Genomic DNA, 26,258 nt, shown 5'->3' on the forward strand with positions numbered 1-26,258 from the left:
TCCTTCCAGCTGAGGCGACACTTCACCTGTGAGTCGGCTGGGGTGATATACTGCGTCCGGTGCTCCTGATATGGCCTTCTATATATTGGCAAGACCCGACACAGACTGGGAGATCGTTTTGCTGAACACCTACGCTCTGTCTGCCAGAGAAAGCAGGATCTCCCAGTGGCCACACATTTTAATTCCACATCCCATTCCCATTCTGATATGTCTATTCACGGCCTCCTCTACTGTAAAGATGAAGCCACACTCAGGTTGGAGGAACAACACCTTATATTCCGTCTGGGTAGCCTCCAACCTGATGGCATGAACATTGACTTCTCTAACTTCCATTAATGCCCCACCTCCCCCTCGTACCCCATCCGTTATTTATTTATTATTATTAATTTTTTTTTTCTCTGCTTTTTCTCCCTCTGTCCCTCTCACTATACCCCTTGCCCATCCTCTAGGCTTTCCCCCTCCCCCTTTTCTTTCTCCCTGGGCCTCCTGTCCCATGATCCTCTCATATCCCTTTTGCCAATCACCTGTCCAGCTCTTGGCTCCATCCCTCCCCCCCCTGTCTTCTCCTATCATTTTGGATCTCCCCCTCCCCCTTTCAAATCTCTTACCAGCTCTTCTTTCAGTTAGTCCTGACGAAGAGTCTCGGCCCAAAACGTCGACTGTACCTCTTCCTACAGATGCTGCCTGGCCTGCTGCGTTCCACCAGCATTTTGTGTGTGTCGCTCTTTTCTTAAAAATACATCCTTAAAACCTTTGTTGGCTATGGAAGTCCTCTCCTTTCCCGTGGGGCACACCAACACGATCAGAGAGTGGGATCAATAGGGAAACATCCGTTTGTTTTGCCGATATTTTGGCAGAGAGTGCCAGTGAAGGAGGCTCAGAGTACTTGATTCCAACTCCAATCGAAGGCTCTGATAGCACAACACTTGGCAAGAGAACACGACTGAAGTCACTGTTTATAGCTCTCTCGACTGAGCATTTCCAATTAAACAAATGTAAAATCTTTGGACAAAGATGAGCTCTCTCTTTAGTTTGGCAATTACATTCAAAGTAGCATCAGCTCCGTGTTCTTCATGCCATTTTGCTATTACAATCAGACCTTCCCCATCTCCTGCTTAATGGCCTTGGCTCATCTGAAGGCAATGACTTACACTCGGATGTTGAGTCCAGCAGCAGTTCAGTGGCATTACAACACGCTCATGAGTAACAAGCAAATTCACCATGAGGGGAGTCGAATTCAAAGCCCGCCCTCCCTTTGCCAAGCATTCACACACAAACAGCTTCAGTGAGGGTCAATGCACACACACACACACACACTTCCAGCAGGTATCTCTTCATAAAGTTCTGATACAGTCCAGTAAAAAGTCTATTTTCATTAAATTTGAAGGCTCCAGAGACCTGAGATTGAAAGTAGCACCGTTATAACATAAAGTGTATGCACTTTAGAGATGCTGGATCCCTGATGAGAGGCTGAACCTTCTTCTCAACTAACAGAACACATGCATTCTTCTGACACCAGCGGCCTGGCTAGTAGTCCATCAGTCGACCTTGTCCTGGGCCATGCACCTTGTCTGCCTGCATTGCAATTTCTCTAACCCTTACACTATTTTCTACATTCTACTGTTGCTCCCTCCCCTACCCCAGTACTACCTCGATCATCTATACAATGCTTAGAATGATCACACAAAGAAAACTTTTCACTGTATTTCAACACACATAACTTCCATGAGGACCACATCCTTGTTGTAAGGTTTGGAGGCTTTCATGCCTCAGTGACCCAGAGAGCTGTGTTGGCTGGAGTCAAGGCCTTGTGCTTTAGCTCTTGGCAGGGTCACCCATGCCAAACAGGTCAAAGGGTAGAGAGGCCAGACCAAGAGCGGTCCACTGGTCCTCCAGTCCTCCAGGTTCAGGGTCCAGCTCAGGGTCAACAACCCTGACTGGTCAAACAAAATTATCACGGAAACAATGTTCAAAGTTAAACAGCAATGTTGGATCCTTCTACATCTGAGTGTGACGGTATTCCTGAGTCTCCACCCGGGACTTGCATGGCTGACAGTAGTGAGAACTGAGGGGAAGCTACTGACACGATGAAGGGAGCCGTGAACACTGGGGGAGGACGACCTTCATTGCTGCCCTAAACACCAGGGGCGTAACAGGCAGTAAGTCAGTCAGTCAGTACATGCAAGCAAGGGGAAGGAGAATGGTTGCCTGTTCTTCCTGCTCACCCAGGGGACATGGCAGCCCACACACCAGAATCGGGGGATCAACCCTGGAATCCACCAGATCCCTGCGGCTTGGTCACATCCCAGTGCATTCATGCACGGGTCTGTTGACAAAGCCCTTGTTTAGTTTCAGACACCGGTCATCTGTTTGCATCAAACTGTTGCAGTCGGGCAGAACAAATCAGATGACTATACAGCTGGGAGCCCACACTTCCATGCCATTTTAAAAGTATTACGCAAAGAAAAACATACTATTAAAATATTAAAATACTATCAATGGAGAAGTCCTTAATGAATACTTTCAGAAACATTGATAATTACCAAGAAAGGCCAGATCAACTTCAAACACTCTGGTAACACATTAGCATAGTTATATAAAATTATTAGAGTCAAAGAGCACTACAAGCACAAAAATAGACCCTTCAGCCCATCTAGTCCCTGCCATCCATTACTCTGCCTTGGCCCATCACCTGCACCCAGAGCATAGCCCTCCATTCCCCTCCCATCCAAGTACCTAACATTACATTTGCAATTTTAGAAATGATTCATAGATGAAGTTTAACTAAAGGGAAGCAACACATTGAAAAGTCAGGATATTTAATAAAGACATCTGTGCTATAAATTCCTATAAAAACAAGGGGGAAATAGTCTCGTGCTTTATGCAGCCCTTGAGAGAACGCCTGACGAAATCTATAATCTGTACATTGTACAAACAGAGGGAACTCAATAACAGCCCTAACCAATTTTCTTCGTAATTATCACTATGAATTGTTAAGAGGAGAACAGGTGGCAGAAATTATATTAAAAAATCCTAAGATAGATAAATATTGGATTGAAGATTTCGAAAGGGGTGGGGTTGAATAACATCTATATCTGTATAAGAAAATAACCTCACAGCAGTTGGGCTGGTTGCTTTCGTTCCACCGTGATATACTATACATTCGCACGGAACTGAACCCGCACAACATTAATACATCACCCCGTTGAAGTTGCCTTGCCTACTGTAGTGTAGTAGCGTTCAGTGATCAAGTATATAACGCCCACTGTCTGTTGTGGGCCAGTCTTTCAATAATAAAACACATGCCGTCTGATAACATTGGGATTGTTAACGCATGAAATCGTGATGCATTTTTCCTTCAACCGGCGACATCAAACTTTCGCATTTCAAATGTGCAAAGTGCAGAATTTTTAACAAAATCCGGTATTCTCTCCTCCCTAAACGGTGCAGGGAGGTTTGTTTCTCTCCCCCTCGCAGCAATCACCAATAAAGTAGCATACAGCATTTTACAATACCTTCAAAATATTTTGGAAACCACTGTGCCTGCGCATCGAGCAGCACTGGTGCACCCGCATAGCCCCTGCTCAACATGTCAAGGCGTAACTGACGCTCTTGTACTTACAAACAAGCAAAATGAAAGCACACGCTTTAAAAAAATATATCGAAATCTGTTTTACCGTTGTGTGAGACTCAGCAGTTTACTGGAAGCTGCATCCGCACTGCTCACATCCATACATGCGTTTTCTCGGTTGCACAAACTGTTCTAGTTAATGGAACTAGACATTGCACCTGCTGCAGTTTTTAACGGGAGGGGGTGAGAGAATGCAACTTCAATTCTGCAGACTTATTTTTTTATATATATACATAAACAGAATTCCCCACGCGGAGTGTGCTGTAAGTGTGGTTCCAGGCTGCGCTCGGTAGCTGAAATGAAATGCTGACAATATTGCAACAACCAAGAAGAAGAGAAAAAAAATAGACGACGCATTAGCAAACGTGTCCGAGTAATAGCAGGGTAAAGAGAACCGTGGAAACGTGGTTCACATCTCAAATAGTGAATGTGCTCTCTCTGGTTCAGCACTTCATTCTCAATACATAACACACATACACACCCCGTGAGTGTCAACGCGCTGCTCCACCCCTCCCTGACGCCATCGCCGCCCCTGCAGCCTTCAGCTCGACCCCCTCGTAGTTTCGGAGCCGCCGCTCCACCCTTAGATTCGCTGTGTGTCTGCGGCGATTAGACTACAAAATCCAACATGCACCGCGGACCTGGCGCTCCGCCCACCACTCTCATTGATTGGTCGAGCTCCCGCTGTATTGATTCCAGAATGTTGTGCTGGTTACATTTTGACTGACAGGTATTGGGACCTCAGCATTAGGAGCGGAGGAGAAACGGTTACCTCACTTGGTGAAATAATCAGGGCTTTGGTTCCAAGAGGTAGGATAAAAATACTAATCACAATATCTGCACTATCAAATCATCATCATTTATAATGCTTCCAACAATAACATTTCTCAATGATCTAAAATTAGTGGGTGCAAATTCAAATATCCCATTTGGGCAAAGGTGAAAATTGTGCATTTTATTTGGATATGCACCACGAGATAGACTATTAAAACTAAAAGGATTTGTGTACAGTGTAAGGCTAGCACAAGAAACGCATCTGCTGAATATTGTTCTCCCTGGCATTCAAGGAAACTATTCAAATCAGCTATTAAGTTGAAACCGATCAAATTGACCAACTTCTTAAGTGGAACAAGTATTATTTTTAAAATAGTAACGCAGAATACCTAATGGCCAAAGACTCACTGAGCAGATTGACCCTCTCGTGATCACTTGTTTTAGCATTTCTAAAACAGTAGATAATGTTTTAGATAACACAACTGGAAAGAACGTCACGCTGCCTGAGTGAGCACTTTCAGATAAGACATTGAACTTGTCTCCCGTACACACAAGATTAGTCAAAACCATCATTAAGTGGAGGAAAGCTTTCCAACAAATGATACAAAACACTGTCCTTTACCTCACTTTTAATTGTGGGTTTAATGTATTGACAGTGCTTGTTGGCAAAGCATTCACATTAAGGTTTCTATAAGACCATAAAACAAAGGAGCAGAATTAGGTTTCATCATGGTTGACATATTATCCTTTTCAACCCTATTTTCCTGCCTTCGTCCTGTAACATACTTCTGCTCCTATATCTTATATAGTTACATATTACTATTTAACTATTTATGGTTCTATTACTATTTATTATTTATGGTGCAACTGTAACAAAAACCAATTTCCCCCGGGATCAATAAAGTATGACTATGACTATGACTATTATGGCCTTATAACATTTGAATCCCTTACTAATCAAGAACCTGTCAAACTCAGTTTTGAATGCACCCAATGACTTGAACTCCAAAGCCACCTGTGGCAATTAATTCCACAGATTCGCCATCTTCTGGCTAAAATCTTCCTCATCTCTGTTTTAATGAGTTGATCTTGTATTCTGAGGCTGCTCCTTCTGGAACTATACTCCCCCCCCCACTATTGGAAACATCCCTTCCACATCAACTTTCAATATTCAATAGGTTCAATGAGATCCCTGCTGAATGTTCTAAAGTCCAGCAAGTACAGATCCAGAGCCGTCATTCATTAACCCTTTCATTCCTAGGATCATTCTCATGTTGCAGGAAGATGGCGGGTGCTATACAAATGTAAATTAATTAATTTTCTCTTTAAAATTCAAAGGATATTAAAAGTTTGCTGTCTTCACACCAGAGCATATATACTGTATATATACATATACACATATACACACACACACACACACACACACACACACACACACACACATATATATATATAGCTGGAAATGTGAAATTAAAACAGAAATGCTCAGCAGGCCAAACAGTTGATGGCTTGCTGAGAGTTTCCAGCATTCTTATATTTATTACCCCAGTAACAGGTCCGTTCCCTATCCTAATAAAGTCAGAAATCTGTCAACCACCGACCAACATGACTTAGTCATTGGGAGGGGGCCAAAACAAACACCTTCTACCCGCCTGACTGCAATCCTCTTGACCTTGTGCCAACGTATGGATGAATGGAATTGTCGTGATGATCGTTGCCAATCAGTTACAAGCAAACTAAACGGAAATGGGAAGTTGAATTAAAATGGGTGACCACTGGGAAATCCCGCCTGTTGTAGTGGATGGAGTGGGAGTAGGCCATCTGTCTCTTGAACGTGTTCCATCATTCAATTAGATCATGACTGATCTGACCGTGGACTGAGCTCCACCTACCTGCCTTTTCCCAATAACCTTTAATTCCCCTGTGATGCACAGATTTATCTAACTGTGTGGTAAATGTATTTAATGAATTAGCCTCTATAGCTTCTCTGGGCAATACACTAATGAAAAAAAACATGGACTATTTTTACTTCTCCATTTTATGTTCTCTTGATGGTCTGGTTTCTGACACACCAACAGGTGACTGAATGCCAGAGGGGAGCGGATGGTAGCTGCATATGTTCATGATTGTGAGCATAAAATTATTCACAGTCAAGGAGTAGACTGGTCATCAGACGTGATTGACAGGGGAATTATCCAATCATTTCCACTGTGGTGGTCTCTAATGATGCCAACATTTACAGGATGCAAAACTATATTTATTGCACATTACTGATTGCTGCTCTTAACTTTCACTGCTTTAAACTTGTCAGCCCACAGCTTCCTCTACTGCCGCAATGAGGTCACACTCAGGTTGGAGGAACAACACCTTATATTCCATCTGGGTAGCCTCCAACCTGATGGCATGAACATCGATTTCTCAAACTTCCAGTAATTGTCACCACCCCCCCCCACCTCTCCTTCATCATTCCTGTTTCCCCTCAGCCTATGTCCTTCCCTGCCCACACTTCCCTCTAGTGCCCCTACCCCTTCCATGATCTTCTGTCTTCTCCCCTCTCCTATCAGATCCCCCCCCTTCCAGCCTTGATCTCTTGATCAATCAACTTCCCAGTTCTTTACCACCCCTCCCCCTCTCCTGGTTTCACCTATCACCATCCACCTTGTACTTCTTCTTCCCCCTCCCCCCACCTTCCTACTCTGACTTTTCCCCCTTTCTTTCCAGTCCTGATGGAGGGTCTCGGCCCGAAACATCAACTGTTTACTCTTTTCCATAGATGCTGCCTGGCCTGCTGAGTTCCTCCAGCATTTGGTGTATGTTGCTCGGATTTCCAGCATCTGCAGGTTTTCTCTTGTTTGTGCACTGCTTTAACTTTGCAGCCTGGAATCAAATATCTATAAGGCGGTATGTGACATCACTATAGATCACAAGTGATTGGACAATTCTCCTGTCTATCAAACTTTACCAAACTGCTTCAAGTGCACTGGGATTCACAGATTCTAAGAACATTTATTGTCAAATTGTATGCAGTACTCAACCCTGAAATTTGTATTCCCCACAAACAGCCACAAAACAAAGAAAACGAAAGAACCCATTTAAAGAAAAATATCAACCACCCCTCCCCCACCCCACATGCAAAAACCTCCCACAAATTACAGGAATGGCAAAAAAAAAGAAAAACACAGAAAATAAAACACAAAATCGAAAGAGTCCATATTCAGTTCAGCTCAGTGTTCGTTTATCTGCATGCTGCCCTGATTCAAAGTCACCCAAAATAGCAACAAAGAAAAAGTGGGTGAACAAAAACCAGAAACACATCATAACGTGAACCTAGAGTCCAAGCCACAAACCGTATTGATTAAATCTTGCCCAAGACCCTGGACCCTGGTAGACTCTGGAAGCTTCCTCTCACAGCATCGAGGGAGAGAGAGAGACCATGTGAACACAGGGACCTTCCCTTAGGAGAAGCAAGCAAGAGGGAGAGAGAGGGGCCGTCACACGCAGAGCACTTTCGCCTAGCAGCGAGCAAGCGAGAGGCTGGTAGACGGCACTGGAACACCTGCTTGCCATCTACAATCGCACCGATGATTTCAATATTCCTGGTGCCTTTATCAGCAAGCTCGCAAGAAATAGAGTCAATCACGGGCTCGCGCCCCCAGTCCAGGCTACTTGGCCCCGAGGCCACACACTTCCTCACGGAACCCGCTTGGAGACAGCAAACTGTAGATCACAGGCTCCAACAGTAGCGGAACCACATTTGAAAGGAAAAGACCGTAAAAGAAGTAACAGAAGCAGTTTTTGTGAATGGTCTGGAGGGTGCCACCCTTAGTTGCACAGTTCACTGGGATTGATCTCATTCTCATAATTATGTACATTTGTAATAATCACCCACTCACTGAGTTTCACTCGAGAAATCACCTCACTTTCACCAAGAATAGTTCTGTAGTTTTTTCAACGCTTTTCTAAAATAAACTGCTTTGTTATGCTGTGACTGCCTTCCATGAATCACACACCACCTCCCCATTTCCAATCTATTAGCTGGCAATAAAAAGCTTTGTAGCTGTTGTTATTCCTCTCCGTGCCTCGTGGGACATCGGGTAGCAATTATCATTTCTTTAGCATTTGCCTGTTATTTTTGCAAAGCCAAGCTGCCCAGCATGGATGGAAGGGGTGCAAGGAGACAGCAAGAGTCAAATCCGGGACTGCTCGTCTCAAAATCCGGTGGGGGTGCCACTACACCACCAGCTGGCCATAAAATGCATTAAGAAAAATGACTAAATTGTGAATTCCAGCCATGGTATTAGTTCCATGAGAAAGAGTGTTGATAAGCAACCGCAACGCTATAGTTCTCCAATAGACTTCCAAAACTTGACAAACAGAATCAAATAAAAAGTGATGATTGTCACATCAGGTGCTGTTCATTCATGAGAAAACCAGTTTCTTTCTGCATGGTGCTGTGGTCATTATTGATGTGTGCTCTGCTCTATAGTCATAGTCATAGTCATATTTTAATCTCCCCTGGGATCAATAAAGTATGACTATGACTATGACTTTAGAGCAGAGCACACCAGGATGCCTGCATACAGGATACTCAAATGAACCTTATTGATAACCCTGCTTGTACAGTATTTGAACGCCTCCCATGTGGGAGTGGTATGGGAGTAACTCTATTAACTACCACTACACAGACTGACAGAAAAACATTGTTAATAGCATCAAGGGTCGTCAGCAGATGCCTGGAGAACTTACATTCCACAATATCCAAACTATCGCCTAGGGTGGGTTCCCACATATCTGTCCTTAAAATTAGGCTTAGATGTTACCTGAAACTTCACACAAAATTTCAGAATCAGAATTAGAATCATGGTTAATATCACTACACATCGGAATTTGTTGTTTTGTGGCAGTACAACACATCAAAAATACAGTGGATTCCAGTTAATTGGGCCATTGGTTAATCAGGGCAGCCACTAATTTAGGACAACTCTTAAAGAACAAAGATTAATCGAGAAAATAGCTGAGATTCCCTTCATTTATTCGAGAGACTTTGAACTTTTTTTTTACCATGCCCATGGCCTGTTCTTCATCAAATTACAGTATTGCTTGCACTGTTGTAACTATATGTTATAATTATGTTGTTTTTGTCAGTTTTTCAGTCTTGGTTTGTCCTGTGTTTCTGTGATATCACACCGGAGGAATATTGTATCATTTCTTAATGCATGCATTACTAAATGACAATAAAAGAGGACTGTGTGTCCTCATAATCTAATCTAATCTATACGTCATTTTATGAAAAGAGCTCTATAAATAAATTATTATTTTTATTTATTTTTTCTCAGCTCAAGCTGGTAAAACCTGAGGTGCAGGCATAACCAAGTACACTCATTTGTCAATCACTAGGAACTTTCAGAGTATTCTAGTGGTGTTTATTATTGTGGCTTTCTGAAGATTTACATAGATATTGATGTGTAGCCCTAATTGTTTAATGCTATTGTGTAGTAACTTTGGGATGACACCAGTTGTAGTTGTATTGGGACAATGTATACCCTGTTCATGTTCCAAAGGTTTTCAATTCCTCTTTTAATTCAGCACATTCTGGTGTTTTTCACTTATTGATTTCTGTAAGATGTGTGTTTGGATTGGTTATATCTATTAAATAAGTTGTTCTTACTTGTTTATCCTGTAATACTATATCTGGACAGTTATTACCGATTGTCCTATCAGTAATAACTGATCAGTCAGAAAATAATTTGTGGTATTCTGACTCTAAAACCGGATCAGGCTTGTAATTATATTAAGGTATGATTTCTTTTATGAATTTGTACTTCAAAGTAAGATTTTGGTGAATGATGTTTACTACATGATATGCCTGTGTATGTAATCAGATTGAGTTAAACTGCTGCAGGATCCTTTAATGTGTTGGATTGTTTCTGGGGTTTTTTTTTCAGCATTTTCTACGTTTATCATCTTAAATTTGTTAGTCTTTTATTGTGTATTTTTGATAATAGATTTATTATTATTATATTAAAGTAGGAAAGTTTATCTTATACAGTGCTGTGCAAAAGTCTTAAGCATGCATATCTAGCTGGAGTGTCTAGGGCCTTTTTTAACAGTACTGTAGTAATTTTATGTATTGCACTGTACTGCTGCTGCAAAAATAAAAATCATGACATATGTGTGATGATAAACCGGATTCTGATATGGGTCTCAATTGTGGACTGAAAGGGGGAAGGGAGTGGGAAACACCAGAGAGACATTCTGTAACAATTAATAAACAATTGTTTGGAATCAAATGACCATGCCTGGTGTCTCAGGGCTGGGTGTGTCTGCACCCGTGCCACCTCCCACTACCAGCACTCCTTCTCAGCCAACTATCCCACACTCCTCCCTTGGCGCTCCACTCTCACCACTCCCAACATGCTTTTGCTCCCGCCAGATTTACAAACTCGCTCCCCGCTCCATATTGACGAATACAGCACTGTGCAAAAGTCTTAGTCATCCTAGATGTATCTATGTGCCTCAGACTTTTGCAAAGTGCTGTAGTTAACAAAGATACACCACTCTGAGAATGAAATATCTACATTAGGTTTAGAAGTATGGGAATAGATATTTTAAATGGCTGGCATGTACTAAATGGGCTGAAGGGCCTGTTTGTGTGCTGTACTTTTCTAAATACATTAAATGATGTAAAGTGAACCTTTTCTTGAGGGAAGGGTTGTTACTTTTAATCAGTTCCTCTGTATAACTTCCTTGCTCCACCAAGTCAGTTCACTGCATCCTCGTTTCACACTGCGGCTGAGATCCTGCAGGATGGCACGTCCTAACATTCCGGCGTGATTTGCGCCATTACACAACGCTCCTCAATCCTCCAAGTCATTTCTCATGGACTCGCACCTTCATCCCTGATACTCTGAAAATCGACACGATCATTACACAGACACGCTGCAGCTGTCATATTCCTTTCCTGCTCAGAGCAGTGAGAATCTTCATTGCAAAGCAGACAGATTTGCTGTTCACATTAGACTGAGCACCAAGCATGAAAATAAAAATGACTTCAAAAGATCTGAAAGAGCCTGGTGATGCTGAAGTTTAACCTGTCCTCTGATTAACCTTACCAATTTCCAAGTCGCTGCAGTTAAACTGACTTTGCCTGTTTAGATCAACACACCCCCCCCCCCAAGGAACTCAGCATGTCAAACAGCATCCATGGGGAGGAATAAACAGTTGACGTTTCGGGAAGGGTCTCGGCCCAAAACGTCAGCTCTTTATTCCTCTCCATAGATGCAGCCTGACCTGCTGATTTCCTCCAGCGTTTTGCGTGGGTTACCCTGGAGTTTTTGCGTTTTTAATTTGCCCATTTAGAGAAGTGGCTATGAATGCACAAATCAAGTCGAATACAGTTTCATCTTTGCATTGAATATCATAAGTAGAATAGATTACCCACTAGCATGCCAAGACATTTTAAATGCTCAGCGTGAACTGCTCTACTGTTTAAAGTAAAAAAAACAAGGGATCTAGCTAAAGGAGTATTTATGTCTGAGCACTAGTATCACTTTAAATTGGTGTTTCCAGTTCACTGTTCAAAAACATTTATTACCATACTAAATCTACAATGGAAAATATGTCAAAGTCATATATCAAAGGCAAACACAGCGTTAGCATTCATTTCGCGAGGACAGGAATATAAAAGGAAAGATGTAATGCTGAGACTTTATAAGGCATTGGTCAGACCACACCTTGATTATTGTGAGCAGTTTTGGGCCCCACGTCTAAGGAAACATGTACTGGCATTGGAGGAGGTTTATGAGCGTGACCCCAGGAAGGAAAGGATTAACATATGAGGAACATTTGATGGCTCCGGGCCCTCTAATCACTGGAGTTTAGAAGAATGAGGGGGAAAGAAATCACATTGAAATCTACTGAATATTGAAAGGCCTAGAGAGAGTGGATGAGGAGAAGATGTTTCCTATCGTGGATTAGTCTAGGATCAGAGGACACAGCCTCAGAATAGAGGGACGTCCATTTAGAACAGAGATGAGCAGGAATTTCTTCAGCCAGACAGAGGTGAATTTGTGGAATTCATTGCCACAGACGGCTGTGGAGCCCAAGTCATGGAGTATATTTAAAGCAAAAGATGATAGGTTCTTTGTTAGTAAGGATATCAAAGATTATGGGGAGAAGGCAGGAGAATGGGGTTGAAAGGGATGGATAACCATAATGGAATGGCAGAGCAGACTCGATGGGCCAAGTGACCTAATTCTGCACCTACGTCTTACGCTCTAAATCCCAGAACTCCAGTTAACATCTGGTGTGGGCGCATCTTCACTGGAAGGACAGCATTGGTTCAAGAAGCTCACCATCCTTTGCTCAAGAGCTATTCGAGACACACAGGTCCCAGAAAATGAATGGAGATTATTTTTTGAGCTGGGTAGTTTGATAGGCTTTCTTTAAAAGATCATGACATTATGTTCTGTATCGCTCTCTTTATTTATTTGTGACTGGTAGCTGTGCACTCCCTCACTTTCGGGAACTCTGCATCGCACATTTTATGTATTATATGGTTAGCTGTTTTAATTATTTGCATACTGGATGTTTATCGGTCTTTGTTGTTGCTGTTCCTCTTCGCGCCCTGTGGGGCATCAGGCGGCAACCTTTGCCGTTTCCTTAGCATTGGTCTGTTTTATTTTTAATGAGGCCGAGATGCTCTACCTAGCACGGATGGAAAGCGCATAAGGAGCCAGCCGGATTCGAACCTGGGACCCCTCACCTTGAAGTCCAGTGCAAATGCCACGACACCACCAGCCAGCGATCGGTTTTTGTGGTGCGTGGTTTCTTGTGGGTTTGTTTGTTTTGTGGCTGCCTGCAAGAAGATGAATCTTAAGATTGTATATGATAGACACACTGTGATAACGAAGTTACTTTGAACGTACGCCACGGAAGTACACTGATTTAATGGCAGTTATTGCCTATCAGTGATTGAGCGTTCAAAGAAAAGCTTGAATCAGAACGACTGGCCATTTGTCTTTAAACCATGCGCTTTCCTTGACTGAATTTGTTGGACCATTTATTCTTAAATAGCAACAATTATCATTCACCTATCATTTAATAGCAAATTCTAGCCTTTAAAATATTCCCGCAACACATCATGTCAAGAATCAACTTTATTCACTGTATACATGCATTAGGAATTTGTCATGGTGTGCTGGCATGACATGTGACAAAAACAACATTCAAAAATTATAAAGAATGAAGCTATAATATAATATTATAAGTACAGATATGGAATAAAATGTTCAAAGTAATTTTATTATTGAATTACACATATGTCACCATATGCAACCCTGGTGATTCTTTTTCTTGCAGGCATACTCAATAAATCCATAGAGTAATAATGATAACAGAATCAATGAACTACCAGCCAACTAGGGCATTCAGCTAGTATGCAAAAGACAAAAGGAAGAAAGGAAAGGAGGAAAGGGGGAGAGAGGGAAAGGGGGAAGGGGGAAAGAGGGAAAGGGGGAAAGGAGGAAAGAAGCAATATCAAGAACATGAGATAAAGAGTCATTGGTTGTGGAAACATTTCAATGATGGGACAAGTGACGTTGAGCAAAGTTATTCCCTTTGGTTCAAGAGCCTGATGGTTGAGGGGTCGTAGCTGTTCCTGAACCTGGTGGTGTGAGTCTTGAGGCTGCTGTACTTTCTTCCTGACGGTGACAGCTAGAAGAGAGCATGACCTAGGTGGTTGGGTTCCCTGATGATGGATGCTGCTTTCCTGTGACAGCATTTCATGTAGATATGCTGAGTGTAGGGGAGGGCTTTACCTGTGATGGACTGGATCGTAGCCACTACTTTCTGTAGGATTTTCTGTTCAAGGGCATTACTATTTCCATACCAGGCTGTGATGCGGCCAGTCAATATACTCTCCACCACACATCTGTGGAAGTCTGTCAAAGCTTTAGATGTCATGCCAAAACTGCACAAAGTCCTACTAAGGAAGTAGAGATGCTGCTATGCTTTCTTCATAATTGCATTTACATGTTGGACCTAGGACAGGTCCTCCAAAATAATAACACCCAGGAATTTAAAGCACCTCTGAGACTCCAATGAGCCTCATGGACATCTGGTTTCCTTCGTACGTACGTCTTTGGAATGAGGAAGCAAACCGGAGCAGCCAGAGGAAACCCACACACTCAGGGGAAAACACTAAACTCCTGGAAGACAGTGACAGGAGTTGAACCCGGCTTGCTTCCATTGTAATCGTGTTACGCATGCCACCCGCAAAAGAGAACCTCATCACATGTTCCCAATATTTATTGCTTACTTGTACATTAATATTACTTCTTTCTTTTTGTACTTGTACAGTTTATTGTCTTCTGCACCCTGGCTGAACGCTCTAGTTCGCCAGTCTTTGTTTATTCTGTTATGGTTATTATTCTATAGATTTATTGAGTATGCCCACAAGAAAACGAATCTCCGGGTTGTTTATGGTGACATACATGTACTTTGATAATAAATTTACTTTGAGCTTTAACCAGCATCTCAGGTCCTGTTGGCTGAGGTCAGGTCAAGCTCTTCAGACGCACAATAAACGTGGTGAGGCAGGCAGTTGAGAGGTGTAAGAACATTAACAGACTAAAATGAGAAAAACAACAGCTAACAGAAAGCCATAGAGGAGATTCTACAGGTGCTGGAAATCCAGTGTAACACACACAAAATGCTGGAGGAACTCGGCAGGTCAGGCAGCATCGATGGAGAAGGATAAAGAGTCAACCTTCATCAAGGCTGGAGAGGAAGGGAGAAGAAGCCAGAATAAGAAGTGGAGGGAGCACAAGGACTACAAGCTGGTGAGTGACAGGTAAGACCAGGTGAGGGGGAAGGTGGGTGGGTGGGTGATAGTGGGGGAGTACGAGCTGGTGAGTGACAGGTGGGACCAGGTGAGGGGGAAGGTGGGACTGCAGTTTTTTCAGAATCTGACATTAAATAGTGGAAATCCTCAAAAAGTCAGGCAGCATCGGCAGAGAAAGGGACAGAGCTAATATTTCTGATTGATGAACTTTGGCAGAGTGGGGAGACAGTGAGATGCAAGAGGTCAATTACCTTTGACCCAAAGATGCCACATCAGGATGGATTTGTAAATGGAAAAAGTTAACGTTAATATAGGATGTATATTTTACTGGGCGAGGACCGGCTAAATGGAGTAATGTGGGAACACAGACGTTGTCCATTTTGATAGAAGAAGCTGAAGAACTCACTATCTGATTGGTGAGAAACTGCAGAACTCTGAGACAGAGGGATCTGTGTGTTTGTGCATGGTTCACATAAGGCTACAACAGACTTATAGCAAAGTAATTAAAACTAACAGAATATAATTATTGATGGCTAGGGTAAATTGAATATAAATGTAGGATTGTTAATACAGGCCATCTGGAATATATACAGTGTGGAGATGCGATACAGGGTGGAGATACAATACAGGGTTGGAGATACGATACAGGGTGTAGATACGATACAGGGTTGGTGATACGATACAGGGTGGAGATACGATACAGTGTGGAGATACGATACAGTGTGGAGATACGATACAGGGTTGGTGATACGATACAGTGTGGAGATGAGATACAGGGTGGAGATACGACACAGTGTGGAGATACGACACAGGGTTGGAAATACGACACAGGGTTGGAGATACGACACAGGGTTGGAGATACGACACAGGATGTAGATACGATACAGGGTGGAGATACGATACAGGGTTGGAGATACGATACAGGGTGGAGATACGATACAGGGTGGAGATACGATACAGGGTGGAGATACGATACAGGGTTAGAGATACGATACAGGGTGGAGATACGATACAGGGTGGAGATGCGATACAGGGTGTAGATACGATACAGGGTGTAGATACGATACAGGGTTAGAGATACGATACAGGGTGGAGATACGATACAGTGTGGAGATACGATACAGTGTGGAGATACGATACAGGGTTGGTGATACGATACAGTGTGGAGATACGATACAGTGTGGAGATACGGCACAGGGTTGGAGATACGATACAGGGTGTAGATACGATACAGGGTTGGAGATACGATACAGGGTGTAGATATGATACAGGGTTAGAGATACGATACAGGGTGGAGATACGATACAGTGTGGAGATGCGATACAGGGTGTAGATACGATACAGGGTTAGAGATACGATACAGGGTGTAGATACGATACAGGGTGGAGATACGATACAGTGTGGAGATATGATACAGTGTGGAGATATGATACAGTGTGGAGATACGATACAGTGTGGAGATACGATACAGGGTTGGTGATACGGTACAGTGTGGAGATACGATACAGTGTGGAGATACGGCACAGGGTTGGAGATACGATACAGGGTGTAGATACGATACAGGGTGGAGATACGATACAGTGTGGAGATACAATACAGGGTGGAGATACGATACATTGTGGAGATACGATACAGTGTGGAGATACGATACAGCCTAGTATGGAATCTCCAATGCACAGGATGGCAAGAAGCTGCAGAGGGAAGTTGACTCATGCATCCATCATGGACACAGCCCACCCCTTCACCGAGGACATCTTCAAGAGGCAGTGGCTCAGAAAGGTGACATCCCTCACTAAGGACCCTCACCCTCTGGGATATGCCCTCTTCTCATTACTGCCGTCTGGGAGGAAGTACAGGAGCCTAACAACCCACGGTCAATGACTCAAAAACAGCCTCTTTCCCTCCACCATTGGATTTCTGAATGGTCCGTGAACACTTTCTCATTAGTCCTTTGTACCGCACTAACTGCTTATTTTTGTCATTCACAGTAATTTTATGTCTTTGCCTTTGCACTGCTCTGCTGCCACAAAACAATAAATTTCCCTTGGGTCCACCGGTTTTCTCCCACAGTCCAAATACGTACCAGCTGGTAGTTAGTTGTCCACTGTAAACTATCAAGTGATTAACCTCGAGTGAAATCGGGAGGTGGGGGGAGGTGTTGCTGGGCTGTGTGGCTCAGAGGCCGGAAAGGCTCATTCTAAGCCATATCTCAATCAATCAATCAATAAAATAGGTGGGCTGCTGGGCAGGGTGACTCACTGGGCCAGAATGGCCTGTTCTGTGCTGTACACCAAAATAAAATAAAGTCCAGAACGATACCCCAACAACCCTCCCCCCTACACACACAGACAGCTATCACCTGAGAATTTCAGAACTGTGATCTACTGTTCCTTCTGTAAGCTGCGGAGGGGTAAGGAATCAGTGATGGCACACAAACTGCGCATTAGCTTGGAGGCAATTCAGTGATCTGGACAACCACAGACCCGTACGTCTTTGGAATGAGGAAGGAAACCAGAGCACCAGAGGAAACCCACACACTCAGGGGAAAACACAAAACTCCTGAAAGACAGTGACAGGAATTGAACGCGGCTTGCTTCCATTGTACTAGTGTTATGTTAACTGCTATGTTGGCACGCCACCCACAAAAGAGAACCGCTTTCTCCCATTCAGTTCTGTGTGAGGCAGATGGCATCAGGAATTGAACCCCGGGTGGTTGGCAGCTTCACGCTAGACGCTATGCTGTCGTGCCTCCCTCCATCGTTCGGTTCTGTGTGAGGCAGGGCACAGATGGCTAGGCTTTAGATGCCCAGGATTACGGAGAGCAGGATCAGGGAGCCCGGACCCATCACATCCAGGTCCACAGCCCTGCCTTCTAGTCACTAATTAAAACCTTCAATCCCTGGTGAATCTAGTACCCTCAACAAAAACCACTGGCTGTCAGACTGACCTGGAACCATGCCTAGGAAACCAGAAGAAAAACCAATAAACATTTAAGCCTTCAACCAATCTGCCCTTGGGAAGCAATGGTGTTTCCCCACCACAAACACTCAGCAGTCTCACAGGCAATGGTTGCATAGAGGTCAATTACTGAGCACTCCACAATAAACAGGAGGGATATAATTCAGCAGAAACTTGCTCTCACTGCAGCCAGCTAATAATTCCACCAGCCTGAGTGCTAAAACCAAATCTTCATTGAAGTACACACACCAAGTTCCTGAGGCAATAACAGTTTAGGAAGAACTCCCTCTAGAAGGAAGGTAAACCTTTAGAAATGAGAAAGTAATCCTTCTTTAAATGGCTCCTTCAATGAGCGCAAGGGCAACTCACTTTAAACTTTCAAGATTCATACTGTAGTTCTGTTTGGGCAAATTTACTCCCAGTGTTCCTATCACTCAATGACGTCTTCTGTGCTTTGTGGCACCCTTTGCTCTCAATGCAGCTCTGCACAAATATCTTCCTGGTCGTTGGAGCTAGTAAATTCAATGACCACTTTATATCTGTACACCTGCTCATTAATGCAAATATCTACTCAGCCAATCATGTGGCAACAACTCAATACATAAAAGCATGCAGACATGGGCAAGAGGTTCAATTTTTGTTAAGTGATCTTGACTGTGGGATAATTGTTGGTGGCAGATGGGGTGGTTTGAGTATCTCAGAGACTGCTGATCTCCTGGAGTTTTCACACACAGCACAGTAGTCTCTAGAATTTACAAAGAATGGCATGAAAAACAGAAAACATCCAGGGAGCAGCAGTTCTGTGGGTGAAAATACCTTGTTGTTGAGAGAGGTTGGAGGAGAATGGCCAGACTGGTTCAAGCTGACAGTTACCCAAATAACCCTGCATTACAACAGTGGTGTGCAGAAGAGCTTCTCTGAAAGCTCAACACATCGAACCTTGAAGTGGATGGGCTACAGCCACAGAAGACTATGAACATACACTCAGTGGCCACTTTATTAACTAACAACATTATTCAAGTCAGTGGGTATACTTAAAGCAAACGTTGACAGGTTCTCGATTAGTAAGGCTGTCAAAGGTCACAGGGGGAAAAGACAGGAGAATGGAGTAGAGAGAAATAATAAATCAGCCACAATGGAATGGTGCCACAGAATCAATGGGCCGAATGGTCTAATTCTGTTCCTTTGTCTTATGGTCTTCAATGTTGGAACTAAACTAACTAGAGTGAAGTGCTTGTGGGGGGCCAGCCACCAGTAGTTACAAGCATGAGGTCACTAGTAGAGATTATTTTATTGGCATTTAAAATGTCAAGTGTAATTCAACCGCAGTTTATCTTTGAGATTGTACGAACACAGGCAGAGTGGGAGAGAACAGAGGCTTCTGTGGGCATGTTGGAATCCGTACCAAGTTGGAGGTTCGTCCCACCCGACAGAGCTCGCTCAGTAGAAGAACAAGCTGGACCAGGACAACAACCCAAGCATCAACCTGCAGCACACACCACTGGGGGATTTCAGAGATATGCTTTGTGACTGTATGCTTTTTTGCTATCATAACCATACGTGCTATGTGCTGTTGGTTATGTGTTTTGCACCTTGGCCTTGAAGGAGCACTGTTTCATTCGTGTATTTTCATGTCTGGTTGAATGATAATTAAATAAACTTAAATATACCAAACTGACCAACCCATCCTTTCCCAAGCTACCCAAGTAGCCTAATGCTTACTTCTTCGTTATCTGAAAATACGTAGCTAGTAACCTATGAACAACAGAAGTATCTGAAGGAAGGGTTTCAAGATCTCCACAAGTCAGTGAAAGGTTTTTAAAACTGATGATTCCCCAGAACATACTGTTGTTCTACACGGTTGTTCCATCATAGAAAGCATCCTCACGCCAGCCATTGCTGTCTGGTTTGGTGTAGAATCCTCTCGCAACATACAAAAGCCACAGCAAACTGTCAGGTCAACACTGGGTGCAGTCTACCATCGCTACAGGACTCGTACGTGGCCAGGCCAAAAATGTGGGCAGGAAAAATCATTGTGGAAACTACCTACCCTGCAAACCACCTTTCCCAAAAGTTCCCTTCTGGAAAGCACTTTAGGACTATTAAAACAAAAACTTCACACCATCTTAAAAGCTCCTCCCTCCCAAGCAATTAATCTGATCAACCATTCCAGTTAGCCCCCACCCCCTCTATCTATTACCTCTATCACTGTACCATGTAAACACTTGAAACCACTTTTTTTATAATGTTGTTTACATTATAAATACATGCTGGTATTTCTAGATTTATGCACATTTTACTCAATTTTGTTACTTTAACCTCTTGTTTATTTTTATATAATTCTTTATCATTGTTGAACATTGTTGTTTTTAGTTGCATATCGTGCCCTGTCTAACACATCACAGCAAATTCCTGATATACCTGAATGTATCTGGCAAATAAAGTACATCTTAATCCTTGCTTTGTAAATGTGATTATCAAAATTCCACGTGAAAGAAACCCGCCCGTATCAATAGGAAACCTTCAAGGACAAGTTCATGGAGATATACTGTTCCTGCTGCTCAGTGACTACCCACCTAAGAAAAGCACTTATAACACTGAGGTACTGATGTGCACCAGTTACTAACAATGACTGATAGTAACACTCACTTCCAGCACTACAATCGAGGCATCAGCACTGAAGTAGAATCAGAAGCAGATTTATCACAAGACCATAAGACATAGGAGCAGAATTAGGCCATTCAGCCCATTGAGTCTGCTCTGCTACTTGGTCATGACCGATTCATTTCCTCTCTCACCCTCATTCTCTAGCCATTTCCTCATGACCTTTGACCTCCCAGCCTCTCACTTTATCCCCCCCCCCCACCCATCTTCCCCTTCGCCTGGCCTCACTTATCTCCAGCAGCTTGTACTCCTTTCACTCCCCCCACCTTCTTATTCTAGCTCCTTTCCAATCTTGCTGAAGGGTCTCAGCCCAAAATGTTCACCACTTATTCCTTTCCATTGATGCTGCCTGACCTGCTGAGTTCCTCCAGCATTTTGTGTGTGTAACTTACCATGTAACAAGTGGTGTGCCTCGGGGACCGGTTCTGGAACTTGCACTTCCCACATTTCAGAGTAGTCTATCATCGTACACAACAGAGTGCAATGAAATTCCTCGCTTGAGTGAAGCTCACAGGTTAAGACCATAAGACATAGGAGCAGAATTAGGCCATTCAACCCATGAAGTCTGCTCTGCCATTTCATCATGGCTGATTTATTGTCCCTCTCAACCCTATTCCCCTGCCTTCTCCCTGTACCCTTGATGCCCTTACTAATCAAGAATCCATCAACCACTTCAAATATACCCAATAACTAGGCCTTCACAGTTTCCCGTGGCGTTGAATTCCACAGATTCACCACCCATTGGCCAAAGACGTTGCTCCTCATCGCTGCTCCAAAGAGGTGTCCTTCTACTCTGAGGCTGTGCCCACTCATCCTAGACTCCTCCACCATAGGAAACTTTGTCTCTAAGTCCACTTTATTTAGGCCTGTCAATATTCACTAGGCTTCAAAGAGATCCCCACTCACTGACACATGTCATGAAATTAGTTGTTATGCGGTAGCAGTACAATGCAATACAGAAGTTTCATGTAAATAGTTAACAGGTATAAAAAGAGCCAACCTACTATTTAACTGAGAACAATTTATATATTTAAATGAAATACAGAACAAATTAGAACACTACCAATACTGTTACTGTACTATAAAAGTGGGCATTAGTTCCTAATAGTTATCAACAGGAGAATTCATCTGCAGCATTCTTTTAAAGGGTCAAAGTGAGTGCAGACTTCTAGTGATGACCATGGGCTATTTTCATACGAATGCATTCTCCAAGTCTTCATTCTCATTGTAACATTCAAGACACTTGTCAATACCTTCAAATTCTTCATAGTTCCAAACTTAATGAAGAAGTGAAATGGTTCCATTTTCACTCCCAGCCTTTTCTGGCATCTCCAACCCTGACTGCTTAAAAGCACAGTGAGCAAAACAGTCTGAATTGTCTTGCTGCTTATTTCTCACCAACTATTAGTGCAAAAATCACTGCTTTTTTGAACGGAAACACATGCAAATGATGTTATTTTGACACTGATCATTTTAAGCATAATGTTCTGTCTAATGGCCACACAAGTGCACGTGATTGATGCTAGCTAGAAATTGTTTGGCATCAGTAGTCTCCTATCCCAATTAAGAAGCATAATGGCATAATGTCCCAAATAAAAGAAGAAGGGAATCCCAGCTATTTTCTTGATTGGTTTTTGTTCTTGAAGAGTTGTTCCAAATAATTGGCTGTCCCATTAACCAATGGCTCAATTAACCAGAATCTATATATACACCGACATGGTTTATTTCTGATTGTAGTTTATAGTATTTATGTATATCTTGCACTTTACTGCTGCTGCAGCAACAAATTTCACCACATATATCAGTGATATTAAAGCTGATTCTAATTCTGACCATATTGACCATTGTGCCCACAAAGCTGGTCCCATTTGCCTGCATTTGGCTGACATCCCTCTCAACATTTCCTATCTATATACCCAACTAAATGAGATTTGAAGAAGAAGAAGAATAGCCCTTAACTCGGCAGTGAAGTTATCGGGGCACCGTCATGACGGTGTTTCCGTAGCAAGCTATTCTGTTTTTACGAGGCCAAGTCGCCAGCTCGACGCTCAACCCGACTTGGATTCGAACTCGGGAACCTTCGCTCCGGAGTCCGGTGCTGATATTATTGCGCCACCAAGCGGAGCCAAATGAGATTTAAAAGTTGTTAATTTACCTGCCACAGCCACTGGCTGGCTTCACAATCTACCTTGTTATGATCTTGTACTTTATAATTCACCTGCACTGCACTTCCCTGGTAGCTTTTACACAGTAGCGTAGCAGATAGCATAATGCTACTACAGCACCAGAGAGCACTGATCGGGGTTCAATTCCCGCCTGTGTCTGTAAGGAGTTTGTATGTTCTCCCCATGACCATGTAGGTTTCCTCCAGGTGCTCTGGTTTCCTCCCACATTCCAAAGACATACAGTTATGTTTCGTGAGTCGTGGGCTTGATATGTTGGTGCCAGAAGCATAATAACACTTGTGGGCTGTCCGCAGTGCAATCCTCCCTGATCTGATATGACGCAAATGACACATTTCACTGTGAAAAATAAAGCTAATCTTTAAAGATCTTCATTCTAAATTATTATTGTTTTAGTTTCTTCTAGCTGAATGCACCGTGTAATGATTTATTCTGTATAAACAATGTGCAAGACAAGCTTTGCACTGCATCTTGGTACACATGACAATAATAAAGCAATACCAGCCCCATATACCCACCAGCCTCTGCATAAAGAAGGTGCCCCTAACCTTCCGGTTAAATAATCCGCTTGGAATGGGTGAAAGGCCCAAAGCATCACTTCCAGAATCCAGAAGAAGCAATTCAACAAACTGATGGAAGATCATTGAAAAAAAACGTGAATCCTTCTCTCTTCACAATATCTGTGAATTTCTCTGTTCAGATCTCCTGCATCTTGCTTCTGAATTTCAAAGTCAAAGTAAATTTGTTATCAAAATATCTATGTGTCACTATATATTACCTTGGGATTCATTTTCTTGCAGCTTTTACAGGAAAATAAGGACGAGAACTATACTTAAATAAAAACAGATGAACAACCAATGTGCAAAAGAAGACAAATTGTGCAAATATAATTAAACACTGACAACATGAGTTGTAGAGGCCTTGAAAGTGAGTCTGTAGGTAAGTGGAATCAGCTTGGAGTTGAGGTGAGTGCAGTTGTCCACTCTGGTTCAGGAGACTGATTGCTGTAGGGTATTAACTATTCCTGAACTAGGTGACGTGAGTCTAAGGCTCCTGTACCTCCTGCCTGATAGTAATAGCGAGAAGAGGGCAAGGCCTGGGTGGTGGGTGGTCCCTGTCGACGGATGCCGCTTTCTTGTAACAACACCTCTTGTAATGGTGGGGAGAGCTTTTGCCTGTGATGGACGGGGCTGTACCCACCTTTTCTGTAGCCTTTTCCATTCCTGGGCATTGGTGTTTCCATAGAAGGCCATGATACAATCGGTCAGGACACTCTCCACAGTGCATCTTTGGAAGTGTGGAAAGGTTTTTGGTGACATGCTGAATCTATATAAACTTCCAGGACTTGTGATGTGCACCAGCTGCTCATACGACCTTCCACCACCTGCTCCCATGGCTTCACATGACCCTGATTGGCATGGCGGGGGGGGGGGGGGAGGTGCAAAGCAGGTGCTACACCTTTCCCAAGGGTGACCTGCAGGCTAGTTGAGGGAAGGAGCACCTTACACCTCCTTTGGTTGAGACAAATCTCCACCCTGCCACCCAAGTAGCTTTATATAGTTTACTTTTTAATTGGTCATAAATGCACCCTATTATTTATTAATTTATTTGTGGCAATATTATTTTATGTATCGTGTGTGAGCTCTACATACTGTGTTGTGTGCTTTGATCTGGAGTTCTACGCACTGTGTTGTGCGCCTTGGTCTGGTGTTCTGTGTACTATGTTGTGTGCTTTAGTCTGTGTTCTATGTATTGTGTTGTGCACCCTTAGACTGGAGAAACGTTGTTTCGTTTGGCGGTATACATGCGTATATTTAAATGACTCTGAGCTTGAACTTGACCTCCTTCACCTCCGCTAGTACACTCAGAGTCCTCCCTCAGTAACAGAGCACGAGCCTTCAGGCGGGAGAATGACTGTGAACAGCAGGCTAAAATAAGAAGTGAAAACTGAGACGTTTCCTGCCTATTTCCTGTTCACACCCATTCTGCTGTAGCCAAGAACACTCAGAACCGAGACCACTGGTACCTGGTATCATCTGACCCAGGCATGCACTGCACATTGTAGATGCAAGCCTTTGCAAACCACATAGTAAATATCATCACACTATAGTAATGAGAAGCCTAAAGGCCACGAAACAAATTGCCTAATTAAAACAATTTGAATCTTTCAGTGCTTAAACATGCCATTAAATAGTAAACTTCTTCAGTTTCCTAATGATTTCTTCCTTCGTTAATGGGCCTCGAGGTCATTACATGCTCCGCTACTCTGTAGGACCTAGTAGATAACAGACAAACGTTCACAGAAGGATGCCAAGCACTGCAGTTCTCGGTGGTCAGGATACCTGGAACATGAATTTAATTGGCTCACTCTACATTGCATCATTTGTTTTAGCCTTTCGATTTACCTTCAGGTTCGTCCGCCATCATCATCGTGGGCTACGTGGGCGATCATTGTCTTCCACCTGTCTTTTGACCTCCTTCACTTTGTTGTTCTTATTCTTTTCTCTTTCCGTGACCACTATTGTTCTTGGCAATTTCTTCTACAGAAGTGGTTTGCCATTGCCTTCTTCTGGGCAGTGTCTTTACAAGAGAGCTGACCCCAGCGATTATCAGTACTCAAAGTTCAAAGTTAAATTTATTATCAGAGTACACACACGTCACCACAGACAACCCTGGGGTTCTCTTTCTGCGGACATACTTAGCAAATCTATAGAACAGTAACTGTAAACATCAGGAACTATTAACTGTAAACAAACTGAAAATGCAGATATAACTAGATAGCAATAAATAAAAAGCATGAAATAACAAGATAACAGAGTCCTTAAATTAGTCCTCAAATGCGTTTCTCTCTCCCCTTTTGTTCAAGAGCCTGATGGTTGAGGGGTAGTTACTGTTCTTGAACCTGGTGGTGCGAGTCCTGAGACATTTGCACCTTCTACCTGATGGCAACAGCAAGAAAAGAGCACGGGCTGGGTGGTGATGCTGCTTTTTCACGGCAGTGTTTCACGTAGATGTGCTCAATGATTGGAAGGGTTTTCGCCATGATGTACCTGGCCAAATTCACTACTTTTTGTAGGATTTTCCAGCCAAAGGCGTTGGTGTTCCCATACTAGGCTGCAACGCAGCCAGTCAGCACACTTTCCACCACACATCTGCAGAAGCTTGCCAAGGCTTTCAACGACGTGCCGAACCTCGGTAGACTCCT

The 26,258-nt window shown here is 43.1% G+C and overlaps 1 protein-coding gene across 2 annotated transcripts in view; it reads right to left on the minus strand.

Annotated features, from left to right (window-relative positions):
* garnl3 (GTPase activating Rap/RanGAP domain like 3) overlaps positions 1-26,258 on the minus strand; it is a 488,036-nt gene that overhangs the window by 407,657 nt on the left and 54,121 nt on the right. Inside the window, exon 1 of one of the 2 annotated variants that reach the window (XM_063073432.1) lies at positions 3,678-4,073. The exons of the other annotated variant lie outside the window; for it this stretch is intronic. Coding sequence (XP_062929502.1) covers positions 3,678-3,733 — 56 coding nt within the window. The 5' untranslated portion in view covers positions 3,734-4,073. Of the gene's footprint in view, positions 1-3,677; positions 4,074-26,258 lie in introns of those variants that run through there. 2 annotated transcript variants of the gene reach the window in all.

Source organism: Mobula hypostoma, chromosome 21 (genome assembly GCF_963921235.1).
Source record: "Mobula hypostoma chromosome 21, sMobHyp1.1, whole genome shotgun sequence".
Lineage (NCBI taxonomy): Eukaryota > Metazoa > Chordata > Chondrichthyes > Myliobatiformes > Myliobatidae > Mobula > Mobula hypostoma.